This window comes from Ylistrum balloti, unplaced genomic scaffold (genome assembly GCF_031769215.1).
Source record: "Ylistrum balloti isolate Yb309-2 unplaced genomic scaffold, AGI_CSIRO_Ybal_v1 Utg369950, whole genome shotgun sequence".
NCBI lineage: Eukaryota > Metazoa > Mollusca > Bivalvia > Pectinida > Pectinidae > Ylistrum > Ylistrum balloti.
In genome coordinates this window covers 420,817-446,551 of record NW_026782053.1, presented here as the reverse complement: position 1 = coordinate 446,551, position 25,735 = coordinate 420,817, and the positions used below count along the sequence as shown (strand labels likewise).

General features: G+C 34.2%; 1 protein-coding gene across 1 annotated transcript in view; it reads right to left on the bottom strand.

Annotated features, from left to right (window-relative positions):
* Window positions 1–9,051: 9,051 nt before the first annotated feature.
* The window catches only part of LOC132547369 (WD repeat-containing and planar cell polarity effector protein fritz homolog), a 32,187-nt gene continuing 15,503 nt past the window's right edge, over window positions 9,052–25,735 (bottom strand). Inside the window, exons 18-28 of the mRNA XM_060211129.1 lie at window positions 25,450–25,551; window positions 24,006–24,111; window positions 22,559–22,673; window positions 22,224–22,347; window positions 21,708–21,771; window positions 20,621–20,711; window positions 18,888–18,979; window positions 12,259–12,347; window positions 11,312–11,412; window positions 10,395–10,435; window positions 9,052–9,352 (exon numbers count right to left, since the gene is read on the bottom strand). Coding sequence (XP_060067112.1) covers window positions 9,302–9,352; window positions 10,395–10,435; window positions 11,312–11,412; window positions 12,259–12,347; window positions 18,888–18,979; window positions 20,621–20,711; window positions 21,708–21,771; window positions 22,224–22,347; window positions 22,559–22,673; window positions 24,006–24,111; window positions 25,450–25,551 — 976 coding nt within the window. The 3' untranslated portion in view covers window positions 9,052–9,301. The remainder of the gene's footprint in view (window positions 9,353–10,394; window positions 10,436–11,311; window positions 11,413–12,258; window positions 12,348–18,887; window positions 18,980–20,620; window positions 20,712–21,707; window positions 21,772–22,223; window positions 22,348–22,558; window positions 22,674–24,005; window positions 24,112–25,449; window positions 25,552–25,735) is intronic.

Sequence of the window (25,735 nt, the reverse complement as noted above, 5' to 3'; positions counted from 1 at the left end):
CAGAGAAGTGATATAGTGTAACAGAGAAGTGATATAGTGTAACAGAGAAGTGATATAGTGTAACAGAGAAGTGATATAGTGTAACAGAGAAGTGATACAGTGTAACAGAGAAGTGATATAGTGTAACAGAGAAGTGATATATGTAACAGAGAAGAAGTGATATAGTGTAACAGAGTGTAACAGAGAAGTGATATAGTGTAACAGAGAAGTGATATAGTGTAACAGAGAAGTGATATAGTGTAACAGAGAAGAAGTGATATAGTGTAACAGAGAAGTGATATAGTGTAACAGAGAGGTGATATAGTGTAACAGAGAGGTGATATAGTGTAACAGAGAAGTGATATAGTGTTACAGAGAAGAAGTGATATAGTGTAACAGAGTGTAACAGAGAAGTGATATAGTGTAACAGAGAGGTGATATAGTGTAACAGAGAGGTGATATAGTGTAACAGAGAGGTGATATAGTGTAACAGAGAAGTGATATAGTGTTACAGAGAAGAAGTGATATAGTGTAACAGAGTGTAACAGAGAAGTGATATAGTGTAACAGAGAAGTGATATAGTGTAACAGAGAAGTGATATAGTGTAACAGAGAAGTGATATAGTGTAACAGAGAAGTGATATATGTAACAGAGAAGTGATATAGTGTTACAGAGAAGAAGTGATATAGTGTAACAGAGTGTAACAGAGAAGTGATATAGTGTAACAGAGAAGAAGTGATATGGTGTAACAGAGAAGTGATATAGTGTAACAGAGAAGTGATACAGTGTAACAGAGAAGTGGTATAGTGTAACAGAGAAGTGATATAGTGTAACAGAGAAGTGATACAGTGTAACAGAGAAGTGATACAGTGTAACAGAGAAGTGATATAGTGTAACAGAGAAGTGATATAGTGTAACAGAGAGGTGATATAGTGTAACAGAGAAGTGATATAGTGTAACAGAGAAGTGATACAGTGTTACAGAGAAGTGATATAGTGTAACAGAGAAGTGATATAGTGTAACAGAGAAGTGATATAGTGTAACAGAGAAGTGGTATAGTGTAACAGAGAAGCGATACAGTGTAACAGAGAAGTGGTATAGTGTAACAGGGAAGTGATATAGTGTAACAGAGAAGTGCTTTAGGAGAAGTTTTATGTAATAAATGTTTTGTACAACATGATGTAGATGTTGGTTTCTGTCCACTTGAATGTTGTTGTTCAAATAAAATATTGTAAATATAAGCCTTGTGTTTAGTTTGTGAAATTGCAATGAAACACGCGGCAAATTTTCTACTTTATTTACCTCGTACTGGACTCGTTACCATATCAACTACACAAACTTAAAAACAGAAATTCTGAAATGTGACATAATTATGATATACATACGTGTATTTTTGAACAATAGAGATGATCTCATACTTACCAATCGACTTCCTTTGTTAGAGACCCTGGGATCAATGTACTGATACACAGTAGGAAGGAAAGTGTTGCTCTCATCCTCAACCCTGAAAATCAAGAAACAAAACTACTTAGGATGACCCTCCCTATCGGATATGTGATCATTATTACCCATTCGTGCCTCTATTTTGGTCTTGTGTCTTGTTTAAGAATTTTTCTCCGATATATTTAACGATAGTAGCATGATTTGTATGGTATCTTCCATTCAGGGCTGATCAAGATCTATAAAATGTTATGTGGTGTGTATAAAAACTTACTCAATTTGGACATTATTGTAGTAAGAATATGACTTATGAGTTGTTATGCGAGCTGTATGAAGGTTGTTTGAAGAGCGAGATCATCCCTCATGTTGGGTCTAACCTCTGGTGGTTTTTCTAAGGAATTTAGACAATACCAGCTTTAGAAACGCTTCTCGATTTCAATACTAAGACTAGACAAAGGCTTTATAGAGTAACTAGCAGGGCTAGCAGTAAAACATGCTGTGTTTAATTCATTTTTTAAAAAAATATATGCGAGACAAACATTATACAATTACTGGCCTGTTTTCAAGTGATCCATCTCTCGTTCACAATGCTTTTGAACCTCTTGACTACTTTACTTTTCCTTTTCATCACTATCCTTGCCCTTCGCAACTTTCCCTCTAATGTAAATGTTTTTCTTTACAAACATATTAATATATCAATGTATTTTAATTATAATTATACTTCTTACTCAAATCCCCTATCTAAAAACCCTCTTAAACTCTCTAAATGATATTACCATCAATGTGCAGCATAGATATACAGTCAAACCTCTTTATCTCGAACTCGGTGGGACCATGAGAAACAGAGTATTCGATCTAAGTGAGATCGAATGTTTTGTATAAAGTTAGACAGGGACCGTAGAAATGCTTCCAATTAAGCGTGGTCTTCGAATTATGTAGGGTTCGAGATAACGAAGTTCGACTTAATCTGTTATCATATGTACATGTTTATTCTACTTTCTGTTTTACCAACCCTTTACTCGAAACGAAATACAGATGGTACGGGTTTTATTTTGGATTTTAAACTATTATGAATTGAACGAGTTTGAGTTTGAATCTAGTATATTTTAAATTCCTTCTGTGTGCCGAGTTATTGAAGACCCCTTAAAAATATTGGTACTTGTCCAGTTGGATCAAAGTGAAATGGATATATGTAGGACAGGAACTTATAACAGATATATTTTTATTAACGGCGTAGGAAGGGAACAAGCTGATAGGTGAATGTCTAGATAAATCTTATATGAATATAACAATAATGATCAACAAGTAACAATGACGTTCCAAATAAATAAACAAACAAATAAATATTGTGTGTTTATCTTGATTTGCTATTTAAGAATTGAAATGTATTTCTTAAGGTTTTATATCAAAGGAAAAAATCGAGGCGGTCATGGGGACAAATATTGAACTTAAGCTTTTTTGATAAGACTACAAATCAAACTTTTTTTAACCATATAAAGTCAATGAATTTAGTTTGATTTTTGATGCCTCTGAAAACAGTCAAATCCGTTTGAGTCACGATTGCTCGCGAATTCCGCGGTTAACAAGAGTTTCACTACCTAAAATCGTGATGATCAGTTCTCAGATCGGACTGACCAGAAAGGCGAGGTCGTTATAATATGTGAAAGCAGCATTATTTGTTTATATTTAAGACTGTGAACTTTTGACAACAAACAAACAAACCCACTTGGACATCGAAACTGTGTAGTTATGTCGCGGTGAAAACTTATTGCACATGCTATGTTGAATAAATAAATAAATGAATAAATAAATAAATAGATAAAGCTGCTGACAGGAAGAATAGATATACATTCGTCTTGGATGATATTAAAATTTCGAATCTTTCAAGTCAATAAACTTAACTATGATGATATTTCTACGATATAATTGGAATGTCTACAGATCTAAAAATTTCGATAGATAAGTTATACACATAATTAATTAATAAATTTCAAATAAACATATTTATAATCTTTCACATACTTTACAGATAGTGTTAATAAAATCGCTTACCTCAGTCTATTGTCTTTGCGTATTGTTTTTATATGCGTGTAATGTGCGCAGGCTTGGTGTGAAAATGAGCGATCCCCAGTCCAAGCACAAAGGGGGTTGTTTTTAACACTTCAACACTCCTGTCTTGTAAAAAATACAGTGACACGCTAAAGTTTAAACCAGATTAAACTTCATTCCTTTTATCTCAAGTGTCCCGACTGCTATACCGGGATGTGCGCGCGACAAATCTGTACACAAAGCCGGAAAGAAATTTATCGTAAGACCCAGTAAACTATAAGACCCGATTTCGCGAAATAAAACTTAAATAAAGATTAATTTTTAAAATACTTAAACAAGTAAGTATGAAAACATCAAACGCTGATCTTGTGAAAACTGACCTCAAGTGACCTCAGCCAGCAACATTCGTTTGGAGGTGTACGTTACAATTACGTACATATACCTTTTTAAGGGTAATTAATGATAAAGAAAGTGTTGTCTTGTTGATGTGAAGGATGTTTAGTCCGTACAATATATTGTCACTAGAGGTGGTCTCGTTATTTAGACATAATTAGATAAAAAAAAACAATGGAAGTATTTATATGTCATTAAGTAATTTGTTTCATTTTTTTAAAATTAAAGACCGTCATTAAGAACGTTAAATTTGAAAGGATAAAACTTAATCATAGCCACATCCAAGAGATGCCACCTTCCCAATAAAATAAGCAAATCAAGAAGAATTGATATGAAAATAACTTGAGAGCATACACAGATAAATAAAACTTAAAAGAAAAAGAAAAAAGTAATCGGCTTCACAACAATTACTTATATGTAATTTCCATAGATATTTATACATATCACATGTCGAATATTACAGCTCTCAACCTAGATTGCGCGCATGCGTGAGACTTGAGAGAAAACCCATGTTAGATTTCAAAAGGAATGACAGTCACTTCTTAGAGAAAATTTTCGTGTTGTAACATACACTTGGAAAATATTACATTTCATATTTTCAGAGAGTGATTTTACCACGGTTTTAGTCGCCTTGATGCAATTCAAAACAATCTTATCAGAGAGGAAATAAAAAAAATGGTACCAAAATTAAGGCCTATTACATATACCTTGTGAAATTATCACGACACTATGCCAAAATGGGTAAACTGCCCATACTACTTTATAAAAGAAAACGAAAGATTAACGCAGTCACTGAAATTCCTCATTGACTCATATCGCCAATTCTGAGAAACCGCTGTGTAGTCGTTTATTAATCTGGATTTTAAATACTTTCACAAATTTAATCCCGGATTAATCTTGGGATGGGTGATTCAAGTTTCAGTTTACACTACAAAATGTATCCTGAGCTTTCTAAGGCAGAAGAACACTTACTATATTTAATCCTGTCTTTCCTGTCGGAGTGAAGAGGCGAGACAATGGTACATGATGACGTAGTCTTATTTTTTTTATGTACATAATTTGTATATATATATATATCCAGTAAGTAAATATGTGTGTGACGTCACGGTAAAGCTCTGTTTTACCTCTATTATTCAGACGACAAGTAAAGCATAGTTATGTACAAGATATCAGAAATTATATTATATTCAACTGGTCCTTTTCTGCATCACAAATGTAGGCAAAGGGTTGTAAAAATCCCCGCACCAAACAACAAAATCTCTGTACATTACCAATATTGTTGTGGGTTTGAGTCATTGATGTCTTACTGGAAAGAAATATACAATGTACATTTATGTATAAAGGATAATTCCTAATGTTTCTTTTTCTGGAAACTTGTCTCTGTTAGATAATTTTGTATTTTCCCTTGTGTTATTGTGTTCTAATTTTTTTTCGTGGAGAGTGGAGTTAATTTAGAATTTGTTCTGGTTCAAATATTAACAAGTCATTTGATGATTTTGAAAAAAAAACAGTTTTCTGAACAATGATTATGTTGACATGTTGGTACTTTCTTGATGTTTTTTTTTTTTTGTAGAAGTTGAGGGTGCTCGTGGCAAAATTTTCTCTCTAGTCTAGTGGTAGAGTGTCTATTGTTTGATAGGTTTTCTGCCAGCAAACCAATGCACTACTAGCCATATCTCCAGAAAGAAAGAAAACCGACGTCTACAGCCTCCATGTTCCTGGACTCAAGCCTTGGCATCCAGATATCCACTGATCTCTCCTGCTTCCTGCCGAGAATGTATCGACAACACATCCGTCCAAACTACCAGATCCCTTGGATGCCTGTGAAGGAACTTACAAGGTTGTAAGTTGGAGATGTGACAGAAATAAAAACGTAGGTCTACACCACCTTGGTAACATCTGTTCGTAATGGGATCTCCATATTCAGCGTCATTTTGACCAATCCGAGAGGGTTCTGAGACAAGCTGCAAGATTTGCAACTGGTAATCACTACAGAATAGAACATTGCTGTGTTCAAAACATATTCCAACGATAGGAGAAGAACCATAACATCAGAGACACGCCAGGAGCAGATCTAGAGTCATCATGTTCTACCAGGTCATAATCAGTTTACTTGTCTCGGAGTTTAAACACTCTAATTGAGTCCACTCCCTACCAGAAGAAGAACTGTAGAAGTTTTGGCTAGTGGACTAGACATTAAGATATCCAGATAGAGACGGAACCCCATTGAAAGCAGTGTACCCCCCGATGCTATTGCCGATCAAAGTGAACTCCTCGATGCCATTTGCCAGTCCAAGTGTACTCCCCGATGCCATTGGCCGATCAAAGTGTATTCGTCGGTGCCATTGGCCAATCCAAGTGTGCTCCCCGATGCCATTGGCCAGTCCAAGTGTACTCTCCGATGCCATTGGCCGATCAAAGTGTACTCGTCGGTGCCATTGGCCAGTCCAAGTGTGCTCCCCGATGCCATTGGCCGATCAAAGTGTACTCGTCGGTGCCATTGGCCAATCAAAGTGTATCCCTCGATGTCTTTGGCCAATCAAAGGTTAACGATTGTAGTGTTGTCTGTATCAAATCTGACTTGTGTGCTGATTTGTGAAGGAGGGACATATCACTCACCCGGGCACCACTAGTAGGAGTTCCCTTTTAGTCAAGCGACAGAGTCATGCAAGTGACTTTGGGCTGGTAGTTCGATACCCAGCAGGGGCAGGTGCATTTCATTACTGCTTCATATTACATCATATAACTCCAGATCAGAACTTCAGTTTGTATACTTGTTTAAAACTGCCGTTCATGGATGATCACATGACCCAGCCGTCAAAGGGTGATCACATGACCCAGCCCTCCAAGGGTGATCACATGACCCAGCGCCCAAGGGTCATCACATAACCTAACAGTCCAAGGGTCATCACATGACCCAGTCGTCCAAGGTCATCACATGACCCAGGTCGTCCAAGGGCCATTACATGACCGAGTCATTCAAGGGTCATCACATATGTAATTTGTCTAATTTTGTTGGGTTATTAGTCATTTTCAATTTTCTTGTCCACTTCTGTAATATATTACACAGATGACTTACTGACAGCTAGCTAGGAAGCAGAAATACTAAGAGAAAAACTTTAGACTACAGCTTACTTGATTCCTGTGTACCTTCATTTGCTGTTACAGCAAGTAAACTCAGAAAAAAAAACAATAAAAAAAAAAAAACATATAAAGAGAACAAACAACAAATGAAGTCCAATCTAATTTTATACAAATATTTTTTTAAAAAATTGTATGAAACAACACTACAACCAAATCCCCTCATAACCTGTGTAACACATTCTTACACACCAACACATGTACACCAAAACCTTCTCATATACATATTGTACACACACACGCACACACACGTACACACTATGCCATATTCTCTGAAATTAAACTTGATAGTTGAGGAATCATATCACACTGGTGCCGTAGCTGATCTATGGGATACACAACACTATAGAATAAGTGTGGAATTCACAACACTTTAGATACACAGTATGTGATATATAATGATACGAAAGCTCTGTCTGGTCCATCGCTGGAAAAGATGAAAATTTATCAATTTTTTAGAAACTAGTTGGAAAATACCGAAAAAGATGGGCTTTTAGCAACAACCTGAATAACTGTCAAAAATAAGATTTGTAATCAATGCTGTGGAATATACCCTTATCTGTATACTGTTACATACCACAGACCAGCTCGAGCCTATGGATATTTTCACCTGTATAAAATGACATGAGACTACCTAAAATGAATAAAATATCACATATTTATATGAATGCACACTTTATAGTATGTACACTTCAAATTCATTGGAAAATATTATAATCTTCAAAAAAATTATCTAGTGCATGAATCTCCCGAAACAACACAGCTGGTATGATGAAATTATTTTAAGAAATTCAATGAATCATCAAGCTGGTACACCTCCCAATCTAGATTTTGACATATTTTTTTATCACTTCAGTTACTTCCTTGACATAAAATTTTAAGCCCTTGGCAGTACTGACCAGTCCTAGAAGGACATAACAGCTGTATGATGCAGTTAAATTCATTGTTTGGCTTTTATTTGTATTAAAAGTGCTATTCACTTATGTGGTTTTTTTTTTACAATCTTTGGTTTATAGAAATAGGTATAAGAAATTCTGCAAACAAATTCAGTACTGGCCAATAATATATTCAACTTCCATTACAAATTTTCAATAGATTTTCAGATTTCACTTACAAATATCTGCAATAATTTATTTTTGGAATTTAGATTATGGCAATACCGTAAACATACCATTTTTAGTGGTAATCTGGGTTTTTTTTTCTCGTTCAAAAATCGTGCTAAAATATGATAGCATTTATTGCAGTTTCTGTATGATACAATAATTATTTTAAATTTATCATCGTACTTTCTTGTTAAAAGTTAATACATTAAAATTTGATTTCACCAAAATAAGAACAATTACAGTATCTTATTTTTTGTAGTGTAAAAGAACAAAATTGACATTATGGAATTGCTCCAAATTTTTACCCCACATCATACACAAGTAGGTATAAGAACACATTCCTTAACTATGTATGTGTATTTTGTTTTCTGGAACAAAGTCCCTTTATAACCGGAAGTCTTTATTAGGTCCTGTTTTTTCATACATATGATGAGCTAAACCTGGTAGATAGAATAGAAGTTCTTATAACACAACCAGTAAAGATTTGTATGCAGGCATTTTGATAACTACAAGATGGAAAGGAGTCGACTTACTGTTTCAGCAGTACAATAATTCCATGTACACTAAGGTCAAAATTAGTGTGACGAGATGGTAAACAGATTATAGACCAAAAACTGCACAAAATGGTAACAATGCACTGCAGTCAATTTGACTACGCTTTGTTCAACACTTGGTCAAAGATGTGTGAGAATCTGTGGCCCCCCTCATCCCTGTTCAGTACTGGCCCACTGTGGTGTATTCAGATGGCTTCCTTAACCAGTGAAAAGGTTGTTTTCCCTTTTACTATTTTGGAATTTCTCCAGTCAGTGATATGATTTTGCTGTGTGGAATAATCTGTAGGTCACACTCCAATCTTCTACTGGTTGTGTTATAAGATTTCTATTCTATTGACATTAAAAACCTGAAGAAAAATGTTCTGAAATAGAACTAAACTTGTACAGTCCTACATGTTGCATAGTACTATGTTGAATTTAAGATATCACCAGAAAAGACGATGAATACCATTTCTGTTATATCATGTTCTGAGTACCTGTAGTTATAAAGATTAATAACATTCCCTAAGATAAAAATAAATATAATTTAGGATGATATATCACCATAACCATTTCAGTAACAAAAAGGCACTATCGCTCTCAGAAACTCCTTGATGATTCAACATTGGAATGGCCCTACATCTTCCAGTAATTCTATAATTGTCAGACAACTCCAAAATGAATCACATTGGCAGAGTTGTCATCCTCTTCAGTCTGAAAACAATAACAAAATACTATAATATAATATAGGAATTACATGTAATTTTGTCTCATCTAGCCTGTTTTGTTAATGTGGTCATGCTTCATCAAAACTTTTACAAAAATCACTAAAATCCTCCCCCTCTCAAAAAATGTCATAATAATATCATTTAAAAACACAATTTGTAAAGACCATATATACTTCGTCATGTTTGAATACTGATGAATTGTAAAACATGAAATGAAAGTTTTGAAAATTCACAAAAGTGACTAAACTTTAAGTTTTCCCCAAAATACCACTCTTCCCAAAATGGAAAAGTTTTCCCAATATTTTTCAGTACTTGTTTCAGTATGACTATAAACTAAATCTGAAAGGACATATCAGTCATTTCTCAAAATCTTAAGACAATGAAGACGCCAGAAAAAATACAAATAATGGAAAAAATTTAATTTGAATAATCTACTTGACGGGTTAAAATGTCCATACTATAATGCACCCATATTCCCTTCATGAGAAACTGAACTTTATGTTGAAAGTACAGCTTCTCCATAGCATCTGTAAGTTTCAGAGTTGCTGGGCCATAAAAATCTGGAAGATATTTTTTTGAAAAGATGGTTGTGTTGAAGTATCCTTCAGATGATCTATCTGTATGTAAATGTACCAAGTTTGGTTGAAGTAGGACTAATACTGTTTGCATGATGGATCTGAACACAAAACTTTAAAGTGGAAATATAACAGTCTCCTTTTTGCTACATTTTGTTTATGGCAAAACAAAACCTGCAGTACATGTACTGTCACTGTACTTACTTAGCACAGTGTCTATTACAAACCTGTATTACATGTACTGTCACTGTACTAACTTAGCACAGTGTCTGTTACAGAAAATAATCAGACTTATCTAACCAAATAAAACCAGTCCTCAGCGCTAACATATACTATATCACTCTGTACACTATAATATGTGAAAATATATAGCAGTTGCCATAACTTTTCCCATACAATGGTGAAATTCCAGGATAACATAGAAGGGAGATAATCCAGTTTGAAAATACTTACTTCTGGATTTGGGGAATCCTCCTGTGGATGGTGATGCAGCCCTATAATAAAGAAAATTTACAGGTTTATGGAAATTCTCTAAATTCAATAAAGACATATATATAATTATACATATACCCAGGTTATCATTACATTTCTATTTGTTACTGTGTAGTCGTTTAATTTCCTGAGTTTGGCAAATTTAGAGTTATTAAATTTTACCCATGTCTCAAATGTTTCCAATACAGAGATGAAAAGACCCATTTCCTCACCATTCTGTTTCAGTAGGAAAACATTTGCTGGGTAATTAAATTTTTTGACAGTTTTTAAGTATTACAGTATTACAATCCATCAAAGGTCAGAACAAAATTTGCATTACCTTGACTATTGTTTTAATAGGAATACAAATACAGATGTAGTGCATTAGAAGCAACACATTTAGGTCAAATGTGATCAAATATGTCTATTTAGGTCTCGACACTTAATTGAAATGTAGGATCTTTTATGAGCTTTCATGAATATGAGTTTATCTAACCAATCCTTGGCAAGGTGAATTGAAAAATTTGTAACAAGTTTTATAAATTAAATATGAAATGGAAACAAATGCAAGATTCTGTTTCTCACACAACTTTGATACTTTTCCAAATATTTGTGAAAACTTTATTTAATTAGACTGATAAAAAATCTCAATTTGTGATATTTTTACTCTTAAAATCTTTCCCTTAAGCGACATTACAATGCACATGGTGCAATGAAGCTGCAACGTCACACTTGAAATAATGAGAAAATCAGTCAACCATATATACAACTTGTATTATTCAGCACAGATATCAACAAACAAATTTTATTATCAATTCTTAAAGTGTAAAAGACAAAGCAATATTACCAACTTAGAAAATATCTTAAGCCTGAAAACAATCAAGAGAAGAGCTCTTCACCTGCTGTATGTATCCAGGACGGGTCGTCTATACGTAAAGCATCTGTGTAGTCCTGTATGAGGTCCGACTCGACTCCGACATCGTCTGGATATGGCAGGTACCTGTATCAGTCATAGAGGTCAACTTCATTCAACATTCAAATGTAGAAAGGAACAAAAGGATAGGTGTCTTTTTTATTTTATTCTAAACTCACCTGCTTTTCTCTCCTTCGATTGTTATAGGGGTCCAGTTGAAATTTGTAAAATTGATTTGAATCAAATTATATGTTGATTAATAGATTAAGATTTTGTTACAGTCTTCATTCATCCTTCAAAGTTGGTCAAGGTTAATCATTTTGATCACAAATATTATTATTCTTAATATCTGTAATCTACATTTATAAATCTAAGCTTCTTCAGAGAGCAAACAGATCTGTTCCTAACCAAATTCAAGGCAGTTTTAAGATCCTGAAGGTCATAGGGTACATGACAGATTCAAGGTATTTCTAGGACTTTTATTAAAGGACTTTTCAAGACTGCACAATGATTGTGATTCTTGGTGATTTAGCAAATGTTAGTTTTGATTTCATGCACAAAAGCAAGTCACTAGGATACATACCTGTTGGTAGCTGTGTCAGAGTGCTGACTAGGATACATACCTGTTGGTACCTGTGACAGAGTTCTGACTAGGATATATACACACCTGTTGGTACCTGTGTCAGAGTTCTGACTAGGATATATAAACACCAGTTTGTACCTGTGTCAGAGTTCTGACTAGGATATATACACACCTGTTGGAACCTGTGTCAGAGTTCTGACTAGGATATACACACACCAGTTTGTACCTGTGACAGAGTTCTGACTGGGATATATACATACCTGTTTGTACCTGTGACAGAGTTCTGACTAGGATATATACACACACCTGTTGGTACCTGTGTCAGAGTTCTGACTGGGATATATACATACCTATTGGTACCTGTGTCAGAGTTCTGGTGCCTATATCCTTGTGTATAAGCATAGTCTGGTTGCCATGACGTTGGACTTTGGTTGTAATTCTTAAAAAAAGAAACAAACCATAACCCTTCAGAATTACTGTCTTCTTACATATATAAATATACTTATTGCATAAATTTACATAATTATTATATCAATCATTACTGACATACATATGTACAATGTCTCATTTGTTTATTTGTTGGGTTTATCACCCTATGAACTGCCAGTGTCATTTCAGGCAGGGTTTTCCTTTAGGATCACTATGGATTGGAATCGTAAAACCTTGCACCTTGGCAAACACTCTGTACCATCTGAGCTATCCTGGCCCCTTAACTTCTATATGTTTCAAGAGAAAGGTACTATACATAACACTACCTCATAATTATAATGATAATGTACAGGTGTGATTGTTTGCGTATACCTATCCTGTTGTGAAAAATTTTACCAAAACCCTGTTACTATGTATGTCATTCCTCATAAACAGGTGTTTTCATAAAGGACATTCTATTTAGTGTGTCATAGGAGATATATCACATTCCTAAATATAAACAGGCACATTTATTCATTTTTTGTATTTTTGTTTTAAAGCACAATACAATATAACCTCGTGCTCAGAACTTGAAACGGTCCAGGGATGCGACAGCGCAGTCTGTACAACCTTGGCCTATAGTAAACCTTTCTACGCTACCCGTTTGTGTTTCTCAAGAAGTTGAGAAATGGACTGGTCTGTGTTGTCATGGTTATGTCCTAGGGCAAGATACTTTAACCCTAATTGACCTGTATGACATGTGATGGGCCTCCAGTATGTTGTTCACTGAGGAAGCTACAGCACTACAAAGGAGACCCTGCCTCAAATTGACCCCGACTATTCACAGCTTGATAAAAACTAACATATGAACAAAATTAAAATAGTCATTTCTGAAATCTTTTATAACACAATGTACCATTATTTTGCTTTAAACATAACATTTTTGTCCAAAAATATCATGTTCAGTGATAGGCCCATGAATCTTCAGTCTGCCTATAAAAATGTTGGCTGGGTTATTATTTTTGGCAGAGCAACATTATTGTGATGAATATCTGAAACCTAGTACCCAAAAGAACATATTTCAATAATCTTTCCTTTTTTTTTCTATCCAGTGCTGATCAGAAACTAACAACGCCCCATACTCTTACTGATAATAATCTCATTTAATTTATGATAGGGAGAAAGAAAAGTTATTAAATTGTTTACAACGTTCATAAATATTGTTTCTTCCTTTTAAAATTACAGCAAGTCTTAATATAAATCGTTTTCAAACATAACATCTGACAGCTAAATAATGACAGGGAATTAAGATCGCTTTACTGTATGTTGTTATCAACTACATTGAAATCTGACAACCAGGGTCTGTACAGGTATTCTATTTACACAAACACCTGTACATTACACAAGTACGTTAATTCAGGCAATAAAACATTGACACAATATTTCAACCAGGAAGTAAAATTTCTTTCAATAACAAGAAGGCTGGCAACATATTCAAATTTGTCAATTAAACTTAAGTGGGTCTTTACTTGGTCTGGTAAATGTGGATTTTGAAAAGAAAGGAAAAAGAAATTGCGTGCTGCTGAAAATTCTGAAGTCATCTCGAATATGATATTAGATGTGTAGATTACATTTGTACATAATATAATACGATCAGGACCTCAGCTATTTCAGTTTATAGAGAGCTCACATTTGCCTGACTTGATCTGGCTATCTAAGTATATAACTGACTTTTATTTTGATATTTGGATTAACATTGAGATGTCACAGATTTCCAACCGGACTGTTTTACGTGCACAGACTGCGATTCGTGCCCCAGGTAGCTCTCAGTGTAATCTACATCGTGAACATGATGTGGCTTTTGTGTGCAAGGACTGTGAAGGAGACTTACTGTGTTCGCAGTGTGTCAAACAGCACCAACGTCATGCAATTGTGAATCTAACAGATGAGAGAGACCAAAGAAAGCGGATAGATTACTTAAAAACCTTCATCAATCAGATAGAAAAAGACTCACTTAGAAAGTTACAAAAGGAAATTGAGATAACAAAGGAAGAAAAAGTGGAGAATTCAAAACATTTCAAAAACCTTGTTTTGAAAGTGGACAAACGTAGTGAAGAAATAAAAGCCTGGGTGGATGAACTGAAGGTTGGATATATCAAAGCGCTGAAGGAAATGGAGGAGTATAACAGAAGAAAACTGGACAAATATCTGTCCGACCTCAACAAGAACCTAGAGCTGGTCGCAGACTGTGTGAAGAACAGCAAGGATGCCCTTCAGGTTGGAGGTCCTGTACAAATATATGACACATGTACTGAGATCAAATCTTCTGATCTGACACTTCCACGGGTACCAGGGTTAAAATCCGCAGACTTTGCAGAGAATAAGTCTAACGAGCTGCTGGGTCAGCTGAGAGAGATGTTGGGATCATTCACTGGTGAAATCAACATCACAGATGGAGTGAAATCAGATCTGCCCTCACCTTTAACCTCAGGAGACAGCTTTACAATGCCCACACCACCCGCCTCCACACCCAAAACACTAGACACGGGAGCAAGCAAATATCCACAACCGACATCTGAAACTTCATCTACCACGCCATTTAAACAGAACTTTGGATATCAACAGAACAAGCGGCAACAACAGTTAACGGAGAAAAACGTACAACAAAATTTACGGAGCAAATTTCAGTAGCTCGCATCCTCTTCCCAAGGGGGAAAACAACCATGGAAGGTAGGAAGATGTGTCCAGTTATAAGAAATGGAAAGTTTACTATAATGAAACACACTCAATGTGTAACAATTTTGTCACGTTAGACTCCCCAATGCTGAGTGAATTTCTCCTTAATTACATTGTTTCTCTGACCTTGTTACTGTGTGTTAACGAGCATTCTTATTTTGCTGGGGGTGTGTTACAAAACAGAATATGATCTGTTTATATCAGCCAAACAGTTTAATGTTCAGTATTGAAAAATGTGACAAAAGTGCAATTTCACAGTTTAAGCAGAATTTTTAAGTAAAAGGATCACCGGAACTCACGAAATGGATAACGATTCACTCTCTTAATTTTTTTTTTCGTTTTCTGTGTAGATGTAGCTCTTGACTGATTTTATTTTATCATTGAAAATAGCAAAATATGGAGAGAAAAAAAAATCCTCAAAAATAGCAATAATTACAGTATCCTGCTCCATGAGGAGAAGACAACTCTGTATCATCGTGAAATATGTCAAGGATTATCATCATACTGCAGATCCCACTACTTCAATACAGATTTAATATTTATTTATTATGATAAGTGAAACAGTGATATATTGTACCTGTGATAAATATGTATTTTCATTGTAATGCGTTATTCTGTAACAAGCCCAGGGGGTATATAAAAAAATCTGAGTCTAAATAACGGGTGGTCTTATTACAGTTCCATGAGTTATCGGTTGATATTACGACTACAATACAGAGAGATGTAGGAATGTTACAAAATATGTAGACAATTGGTCTCCATGACAACCATAACACACATTATGTAAATAACTCTGATAAGCTCCTGTTGGAAAATATCTCCATGCCATACTACCAGTATACAATTTTTCAATAGCCAAAACGGTTTCCCTGATACATGTTGGTACTGATCCAATGAAATTGTTTCCGGAAATCATAGGATGAGGCTTCGGGAAACCTCATGTTTGTTCCAACACCTTGGGGAAACAGTTTGACTGCTGAGTGATACTAAAGGCATGAAACAACCTGTTCCAATCAATTTTATTACTGTATCAATCAAATATCAATATAGGTTTTTTAAAAAAGTACATTATTTTTTTTTATATTTTTTCTTTACAGAAGAAGCCATTCTAGACAATATCTGTTCACATAAAACATCGCAATAAAAAAACTTATTCTTCATCATAATCATTTGATTCAGATGACCTGTTAACAGTTTGTGTAACAATTTTAAAGTAATGAAATAGTTATGAAAATGCTTAATTTACACAGATATATAGAGAATCAGGTCACAAAGTATGATGAAGGTTCAGGAATCCCCCTAACTCCAGTATACCTAGGTACAGGAAGTGATACTGTGACCAGGCTTTGTGTATTTATATGCCTGACAGAGTTATATGTCCTTGTACAGATATATATGACTGATAAATCAAAAGATTTATCACCGTAGATATAAAGACAACATGTCTTAAAGAATGACATGAAAAGGTGTGTTTTTTAATGTCCCTTCAATTTTTGACACCCTGTCCTGTCCTATCCCCCCAGTCCTGTCCTGTCCCCCCGTCCTGTCCTGTCCCCCACCACCCATTCTGTCCTGTCCCCTGTCCTGTCCCCCAATCCTGTCCTGTCCCCTCTTCCTGTCCCATCATGTCCTGACAGAATCAGAATCAATGTCATATATAAAGAACTTCTGATAATGTTAAATGCAAACACTTTACTTTATTTTCCACCATTCGACAACAATTATACCATCTTCTGGCTTTGTATATTGTTTTCAGATAAATCAGGACCTATTCACTTTACCTTTTCATGTTTTTTGTTTTAAACAATGAAACTTGACAAGAAATAGAACATGATCCAAGGACTATATGTAACTTTTATTGTACGAGTCTAAACAATGTCTCATATTGTCACACATATTGTCTCATATATTGTTTTATACTGTCTTTGACAATATAAGTATTGGAGGTTGCCTTTTGTTTGACTTACAATGTATATGTCACATTCACAATATATCCTACATTAAAATTTGACTGGTGAAGTCATAATACGACGTTACATCATGTATTGCAGATGGTGTCACAAAATTGATATCTCTATTCAATTTGTCCTACAAATTTTTATTTTAAAAACCTGTCAAAATTCTGAGTTATATGATAAGAAAAGTTTCTTAATTTTGTTTTTTTCATTTCATGTGAGATTTTGTGAAAATCATCTCAAAGTTTTAATTTCTGTTTGCAAAGACTTAAAAAAATTCTTAAAACTTGTTTCACAAAAATCTCTTATGAAATGAAAAGTTGCTTAAAACACATTATCTGTATGAATTTAAATCATCCATAGCTTCTGTTTGTAACAAAATATAAAATGTGGAGGTAATTTTCTTGTTATCATGTATAACTGAATAAATACATCAATATTTAGAAATGAAGTTGTTTGCACTTTTTTAAAAAAAGTAATGTACCATATTTGTCTATTCTTCAAAATCATGATAAATCATATCCTGTCCACAATTTTAATTGTTGCTGAAACCATTTTGTTCAATAAATACTGGAGATTTACGGGTGTTTTCTTACTAAGGAACTTAATAGTGAAAAACCTCTAAGTTTTGATGACTTAAATTGAATAATTTTTCAGCACATTTCAGTGACATCGCAAAATAAACTATACAGAGAATTGTACATAGTATACCATGAGTATTTATCTCATAATGAATAATTATGTCCATTTGTACCAAACACACTACCCCAACAGGTTAATTTGTACACACATGGAGATAACTTAATGAATATTAATTCTCATTTATTACATTAATTTAACGTAATTAAAACCCCAACAGGTTAATTTGTACACACATGAAGATAACTTAATGAATATTAATTCTCATTTATTACATTAATTTAACGTAATTAAAACCCCAACAGGTTAATTTGTACACACATGGAGATAACTTGATGAATATTAATTCTCATTTATTACATTAATTTAACGTAATTAAAACCCCAACAGGTTAATTTGTACACACATGGAGATAACTTAATGAATATTAATTCTCATTTATTACATTAATTTAACGTAATTAAAACCCCAACAGGTTAATTTGTACACACATGGAGATAACTTAATGAATATAACATATTATTGCTCTCAGTCTTAAAATTTATCCAAATTTATCTATTTTGAATTATAGATGATCTGAACTTTGACCTTAGGTCTGACACAATAATCTATATGGATAATTTGATGATGCAGGATATGTATAGGCCTTACAAACATGTGGTAGACAGGTACTCATAAAGAATGCAGTATCCTCTTGTACAGGACAAGTACGCTACAAATATTTATTTTTTCTCACATATAAGCTGTATGCCTGACTCACAAGGAAAAAATGTTGTGGCTTATAAGCTAGAAATGTATTGATATCACTTTTCCTGGGATGAGATATCTGTCTGAGTTTCTACCAATGAGATTGTTGCTTTTTATTCACTGCATTGAAAGTTATGTTATAGCTCTACTATGTCAAACAATATTCTGTTTTCAACATCTTTTTGGACACAAATTCATTTTGTGTTTGGATCAACTATCTGTTTTATATTTTTTGTTTTTTTTTCTTTCAAATTACCATTTGAAAATGAAATGAAATTAAAATTTAATGATTTCCCATTGAACATAATTTCATATTCACTCATATAACAGATGATATAGAATTCAGATAAACTCTGGAAATATAAAGAATCTTATATTAGTTCTCATTTCAAAATGGCATATTAGTGGCAAATATCCTCAGTCTTGTATCAAACAGGACCAGATGTACACTACTTTACATAACATAAATGTTTAAAGTATATTTCCATGGTTACCTGTCCATTCTGCCCACTGTCTTGGTGATTATTGGGTATCTGACCATTGAATCCATTAAATATCAGATCATCATCCAGTCCATCGAACGACTCTGTCAAAAATATAAACCAGTCCATCAAACAACTGTCAAAAATATAAACCAGTCCATCAAATGACTGTCAAAAATATAAACCAGTCCATCAAACCACTCTGTCAAAAATATAAACCAGTCCATCAAACGACTGTCAAAAATATAAACCAGTCCATCAAACGACTGTCAAAAATATAAATCAGTCTATCAAACGACTGTCAAAAATATAAACCAGTCCATCAAACGACTGTCAAAAATATAAACCAGTCCATCAAACGACAGTCAAAAATATAAACCAGTCCATCAAACTACTGTCAAAAATATAAACCAGTCCATCAAACGACTGTCAAAAATATAAACCAGTCCATCAAACGACTGTCAAAATTATAAACCAGTCCATCAAACGACTGTCAAAAATATAAACCAGTCTATCAAACGACTGTCAAAAATATAAACTAGTCCATCAAACGACTGTCAAAATTATAAACCAGTCCATCAAACGACTCTGTCAAAAATATACACCAGTCCATCAAACTACTGTCAAAAATATAAACCAGTTCATCAAACGACTGTCAAAATTAAAACCAGTCCATCAAACGACCCTGTCAAAATTATAAACCAGTCCAACAAACCACCCTGTCAAAAATATAAACCAGTCCATCAAACGACTCTGTCAAAAATATACACCAGTCCATCAAACTACTGTCAAAAATATAAACCAGTTCATCAAACGACAGTCAAAAATATAAACCAGTCCATCAAACGACTGTCAAAAATATAAATCAGTCTATCAAACGACCCTGTCAAAATTATAAACCAGTCCAACAAACCACCCTGTCAAAAATATAAACCAGTCCATCAAACGACCCTGTCAAAAATATACACCAGTCCATCAAATGATCCTGTCAAAAATATAAACCAACCCATCAAATGATCCTGTCAAAAATATAAACCAGTCCATCAAACGACTGTCAAAAATATAAACCAGTCCATCAAACGACCCTGTCAAAATTATAAACCAGTCCAACAAACGACTGTCAAAAATATAAATCAGTCTATCAAACGACCCTGTCAAAATTATAAACCAGTCCATCAAACGACCCTGTCAAAATTATAAACCAGTCCAACAAACGACCCTGTCAAAAATATAAACCAGTCCATCAAACGACCCTGTCAAAAATATAAACCAGTCCATCAAACTACTGTCAAAAATATAAACCAGTCCATCAAACGATGACTGTTCTCAAAACAATTTGTCCAACAGATGTCAGATAAGAAAAAAGAAACCATCTAGTAAACATCAGAAGACATTTCTATCAGTTATTGTTAAAAAACAGAAATTTTTCATGAGGTTTTTATTTTCGCTGATTCAGCGGATATTCTTTTACAATCAACAAATTCATACATCCATGAATTATTAAAATTAGTATCATCAGATTTATTGAGCTAAATTTATCAATGAAATTAAGTGTCCATGACAACAAAATTATATGATCTGACAGTAATATCACTTGAAGATTTTATTTAACATGTTTCAACACATCAAATGGTGCAGATATTGATAAGATCATGTTATAAGTAATCAAGTAGTTAAAAAAACAGTAAGAATTTTGTATGATTGTCTGGTAGATGTAGGAAAAATAAGAAAAAGGTGATATTTACCTAAAGCCTCTGTTTCAATTTGGTCAGCCTTACGTTTGGCAACCTCTGCTAAAGCTACCTCCCCCTTGTCTTGTGCCATGTAGTGGATATCCTGTACGAAATTGAAACAACGGTCATATAAATTCATGGTAAAACATAGTACCTGGCAACAACAATAGCATTGAAAAAACAAACCAGCCCTTACAAACATTGAAATGAAAGTCAACTGATCTCGAAACCATGGAAACACAAAGAATGTAAAACAACACTTTGAACAGTAGAGCAATACCCCCACCAGTTAAATAACAGACAAACGGGATATTTAGCATAGCAAATGATGGTTTTTATAAAAAACAAGAGTGACGTGGACACAATATACGCCGCCACACAATATAAAGATAAAAAGTCGCACCTTCATGAACATCTACCCATTGTAGTAGTGACATTGAGCAAGTTTCATGAAAATCTGATGATCAGTTTAGGAGGATTTGCGTTCACAAGAAATGGACGTACCGATGGACAGACGGAGAAGATGACGCCAATATACTACCGCCTCCAGCGGTGTTTAAAAATCACAAAAGGTTCTACAGTCAAACCTGGTTATATTGAAATCTTTGAGGAATGAAAAAATACTTCAATTTAACCAGGTTTAAAATTAACCAGTATAAGCTTTTTCTAGCACCCAGTCCTATCACATGTTAATGATAAAACAAAGCATATATATTTCTACAATTTAACAATATTTCATTACAAACAGCTTAGAAGTCTATCTACAGCTTGAATAAGTTAATATTTTTCATCATTTGTCAGTTGTTTACATTTCTTGCTGAACAAAACCATTGTAAATCAATTAAGCTTAGACTGGTCTGATTCTCAGTCCTCAATTTCCTGTTCAACACAAGCTGCCATGGGTAGGGAGCATCATACCTAACACCTCAGATCTTCATCAGAGGTTGTCACTGTCAATGCCCAATTGACTGAGCTATGGCAGCCAGCCTCTCTGTTGGCATTTCTGCTGAACTGAAATAGATATGGGCGGGCTAATCATCAGAAAAGGGTCTAACACCAGATGAAGTAGAGATATCTTTACAAGAGTTTTTTTACTTACCATGAAGAGGTCCCTGGCTCCAATATCCACAGCCAACAGGAATGCCTTGTCAAAGCGGGAGTACCTACACAATAGCAGAGAAAAGAGAAATTAGCTGTCGATGTAATAGCACTGTTGAGGACATAGGTGATCTATGTATAAGATACAACAATATAACCTATTCTTGCGATGAAGATGTCACATTCTGCATTCTGAAACTGCCTATGCATGTAGTGTGGAAATTATTGCTTTCTCAATGTTTACATTCCCATATTTACAATACATTGGAACTCTTTGACGCCCCATTTTTTTAAAAGCAGAAAATGTATTAATAAGTAGCAAGATTATGGATTTAGTCATCAGATCTACAGCCTTGAAAAGTGTAAACCTTGACAGAGAAACAAAGAAAAGACCACAATGCAAAACCTCAACAGAGAAACAAAGAAAAGACCACAATGCAAAACCTCGACAGAGAAACAAAGAAAAGACCACAATGCAAAGTATAACAGACATACATATCTAGCTTATATACATTACCGAAGTAAGTGGTGGAAGAATCGCCTTGCCAGTCGGCTGATTGGGTCCCTGAAATCCATGATCACAGACTCTGACAGCGCTCGTTTAGGGTTGTAGAAGGTCCCTAGACTCACTTCTAACTGGCCTGGAAGCAAGAAGGAAACATATTTATATCACACAAAACCAGGCTCCAAAGGAATACATATTATCATCGATACTGTATAAATATTTAATTTATCAAATGCTCTTAAATTCAGAAACATACTAATATATATTTGTTAATTTACACAATACATGTACGTGTGTATACCAACAAAGTGGATTTGTACAGAACCAAAGTGAGTATTAGTGTGTACCTTCTCGTTCTACATTAAGGGGTTTGCGTAGCAGGTGGTTGACAATTGCGGAGAGACAGGAGTAACAAACAGATCCATGAGTATCCCAGTTCATGTTCTCCAGCAGTAGAATAGCCTGAAAGGAGTATACCAAGAAAATCATGAGGATCAAAGTGCTGTAAAATTCAGTCACCCTCTCAAACGTCTACACCAAATTATCTGACATCAATTTATACAGATAGATAGACCAAAAATCGTCACTAAGTAAAGTTTAAAGTTGATAAATACTATTCAATGTATGTTACTTATGTACAGAGAGAGCCGGCAAGTGATCCATTCGTTTTTTTTAACCGACACAATTGAAAACGAAAGGTATCTCTTTTACTTCCATTACCTAAAGATCATTTTATAACATTTTACTTTGCCTTACAACAATGTGGAAACAGCCATCAGCTTACATCATTTACTCTTGTCTGAACAGAAGCACTTAAGGTGTCTTCCTTTTGAAAAAACCTGAGTACGCAGGGAAAACCCACATGGTCCTGAAAGTGACCTAATATCACTTCATGTCTGATCAGGAAATGAAACCCCTGTTATCAAGGCAGAAGGTGAGTGTATTACCACTAACCCATCTAACCACCATTTTCAAAAGTAAACAGAAATTTCTGAAGCAACAATCAATTGAGAGAGTTTACCCAATGCATTAATAGTTGATTATAACTGTATATTATAAACAGATTACAATCAGATTGCCTGAGAATAAGCAATCCTTTAATTATATGTTAAATTAGAAGTTCTTATAACACAACAAGTAGAAGATTAGAGTGTGACGTTTTGATGACTACACAGTCACTTTCATCAGACAGCGTGGAGTGTACTAGCATTGATGTACGTGGTGTACCAGATGTTCAGGAATCTTTCTGTAGTCATTTCGCCTATGTATTGCTTACTACAGTACATTTTTACCATCTTGTGTACATTTTTTCTGGTCTATAATCTGTTTAACATCTTGTCACATTATTTTCAACCTAAGGGTACACAGGACTATGGTACAGCCGTACCAGTCGGCGATTCCTTACCATATCGTACACTACTACCTACGTCAGTGCGCTCCACACTGGTCATTTGTCTGATGAAGTTGACCATGTAGTCATCGAAACACCACACTCTAACCTTCTACTGGTTGTGTTATGAGAACTTCTGTTCTATTGACATTACCAACAGGAAGATAACAATAAAAAAGAAAAAAAGGTTAAAAATATTATAACAATTGATCTGTATGGATGTTAGTTATCTGATTGATTGACATTACCAACTGGAAAAAAATATTCTGAAAAATCTCAAAGCAAGATTTCTTTTTTAACTATTACTACTTCTATAAATAGACATAAGTCTCTGCTGATACCTGTGCTACTGATAAATAGCTCTAGCACAAGGTAAAACTACAGCACTACTACTAACTACATACCTCAGGGATCTGATTGTGTTTAATATACTCCTTCATCAGCTCAAGACAGGAGAAACGCTCCCTACTGACCACACCGAGGTGCAGCAGGAACAGACAGGGTGGGCCCCTGTAGACAATGCATAGAAAATGTTACATAGTATAATCATTAAAGTGATGAAAGGAATCTTCAACCTGTTCATTTTAAAGAAGATGTAATTTAAACGAATTTTTTTCCCTAAATGTATATTGAAATATCCTCGACATACTAACAATGAAACTTCAGATGTCTACACAGTATTCTTGATCATTGTTAAATCATTTATCAATACAGATATGAAGAGCAATGTCATTTATTGGTGTATGTTTTACATTCATCCTAATAAGCACCCGGTAACCTTTTCCTATTCTACTTCAATATCTAGCTCTGTCAATTCACAAAAATTCACTAACTTAATGAAAAAAAAATCTATCATAGATATTTTTGGAATCTACATTAGAAATTTTCAATCTAAATTAGATTTTTTAGAGAGTTTATGAATGATTGATTTTCATATTCCGAGAAATGAAATCTGACATCAGATGTTAAAAAAATCATACAGGAAAACATTCTTTTCATGTTCATTTTTTAAGAAGCAAAAACATGAAAAGACTATAAGATTGATTCTCATTTTAAATATTTACTGTTCTTATTTGGTAATAAACCCATATCTAATACAGTCTCAACAGAAATACCAAAACCTCCACCTCCTGACTTTGAGTCAGTTATATGTATTAAAGAATCTAATACAATTTATGTTTTAGGAAATACAGACCAGTGTCACTATACCAACACATTTTCAACATTTTCAAAAAATTCAATGAACACAATAATTTTCCAAGTAAGTCATTGTTTGAAACTTATATTCAGGTTTCAAAGAAAATTTGAATATAGAATTTAGAATACTCAATAACATTGTTTTAAAAACAAAACTGCCAAAATTGTTTATTTTCATGGAGCCAAAAACCTAAAAACAACAAGAAAATACAATCCTGACAACATAATCATGATCCAAACTCAAATTCAGTGATAATACGAACAAAAGAAAGATTCACAGAGAGGCTCCAGGAAATATTCAACGAGAATAAGACCAGATGTTCCAGAAGGGTAATCGTCTTCTGACTCATTGACAACATCCATATTGTAAATCTTGGTCAATCCAAGTGTGGATTATACATTTTTAATTTTATGGATTAATATTAATAGAAAAATCTCAAGTATTTGAATTCCATTTTTTTCTGTTTATCATTTCATGGACAAATAAACTCATTTCAAATAATGCCAATTCAGCGGGGGAAAAAAATCTCACAAATATCAATAATTTTAAAGTAGCTGGAATGATACAATGTTAGTCAGATATTCCTTAATCAAATCAGACATCTACTGGTGTATAAAGCCCATTATAATCATGTTTTTATAAATTCTGACCTGTCACAATGAATAAACATAGCGTCTGTGTAATCACCACTCCACTCCACAGACTGAGGGTCGAAGGAACACCAGCACAGCTCTTTAACCGTCACAGGCACCCTAAGGTAGATAAAGAGAGATAACAACAAGTCTTAAAGTACTGCAAAAGTTATTATAGGTCAATCAAAAAGTTTTGACAAAAGTTGGCATTAAAACATTTTCAGCTGAACCACTGTTTTTTCCCTATATTTCTTGATCATTTACAGTAGATGACGATGTATGAAGCTTCACCTAATAACAGTAA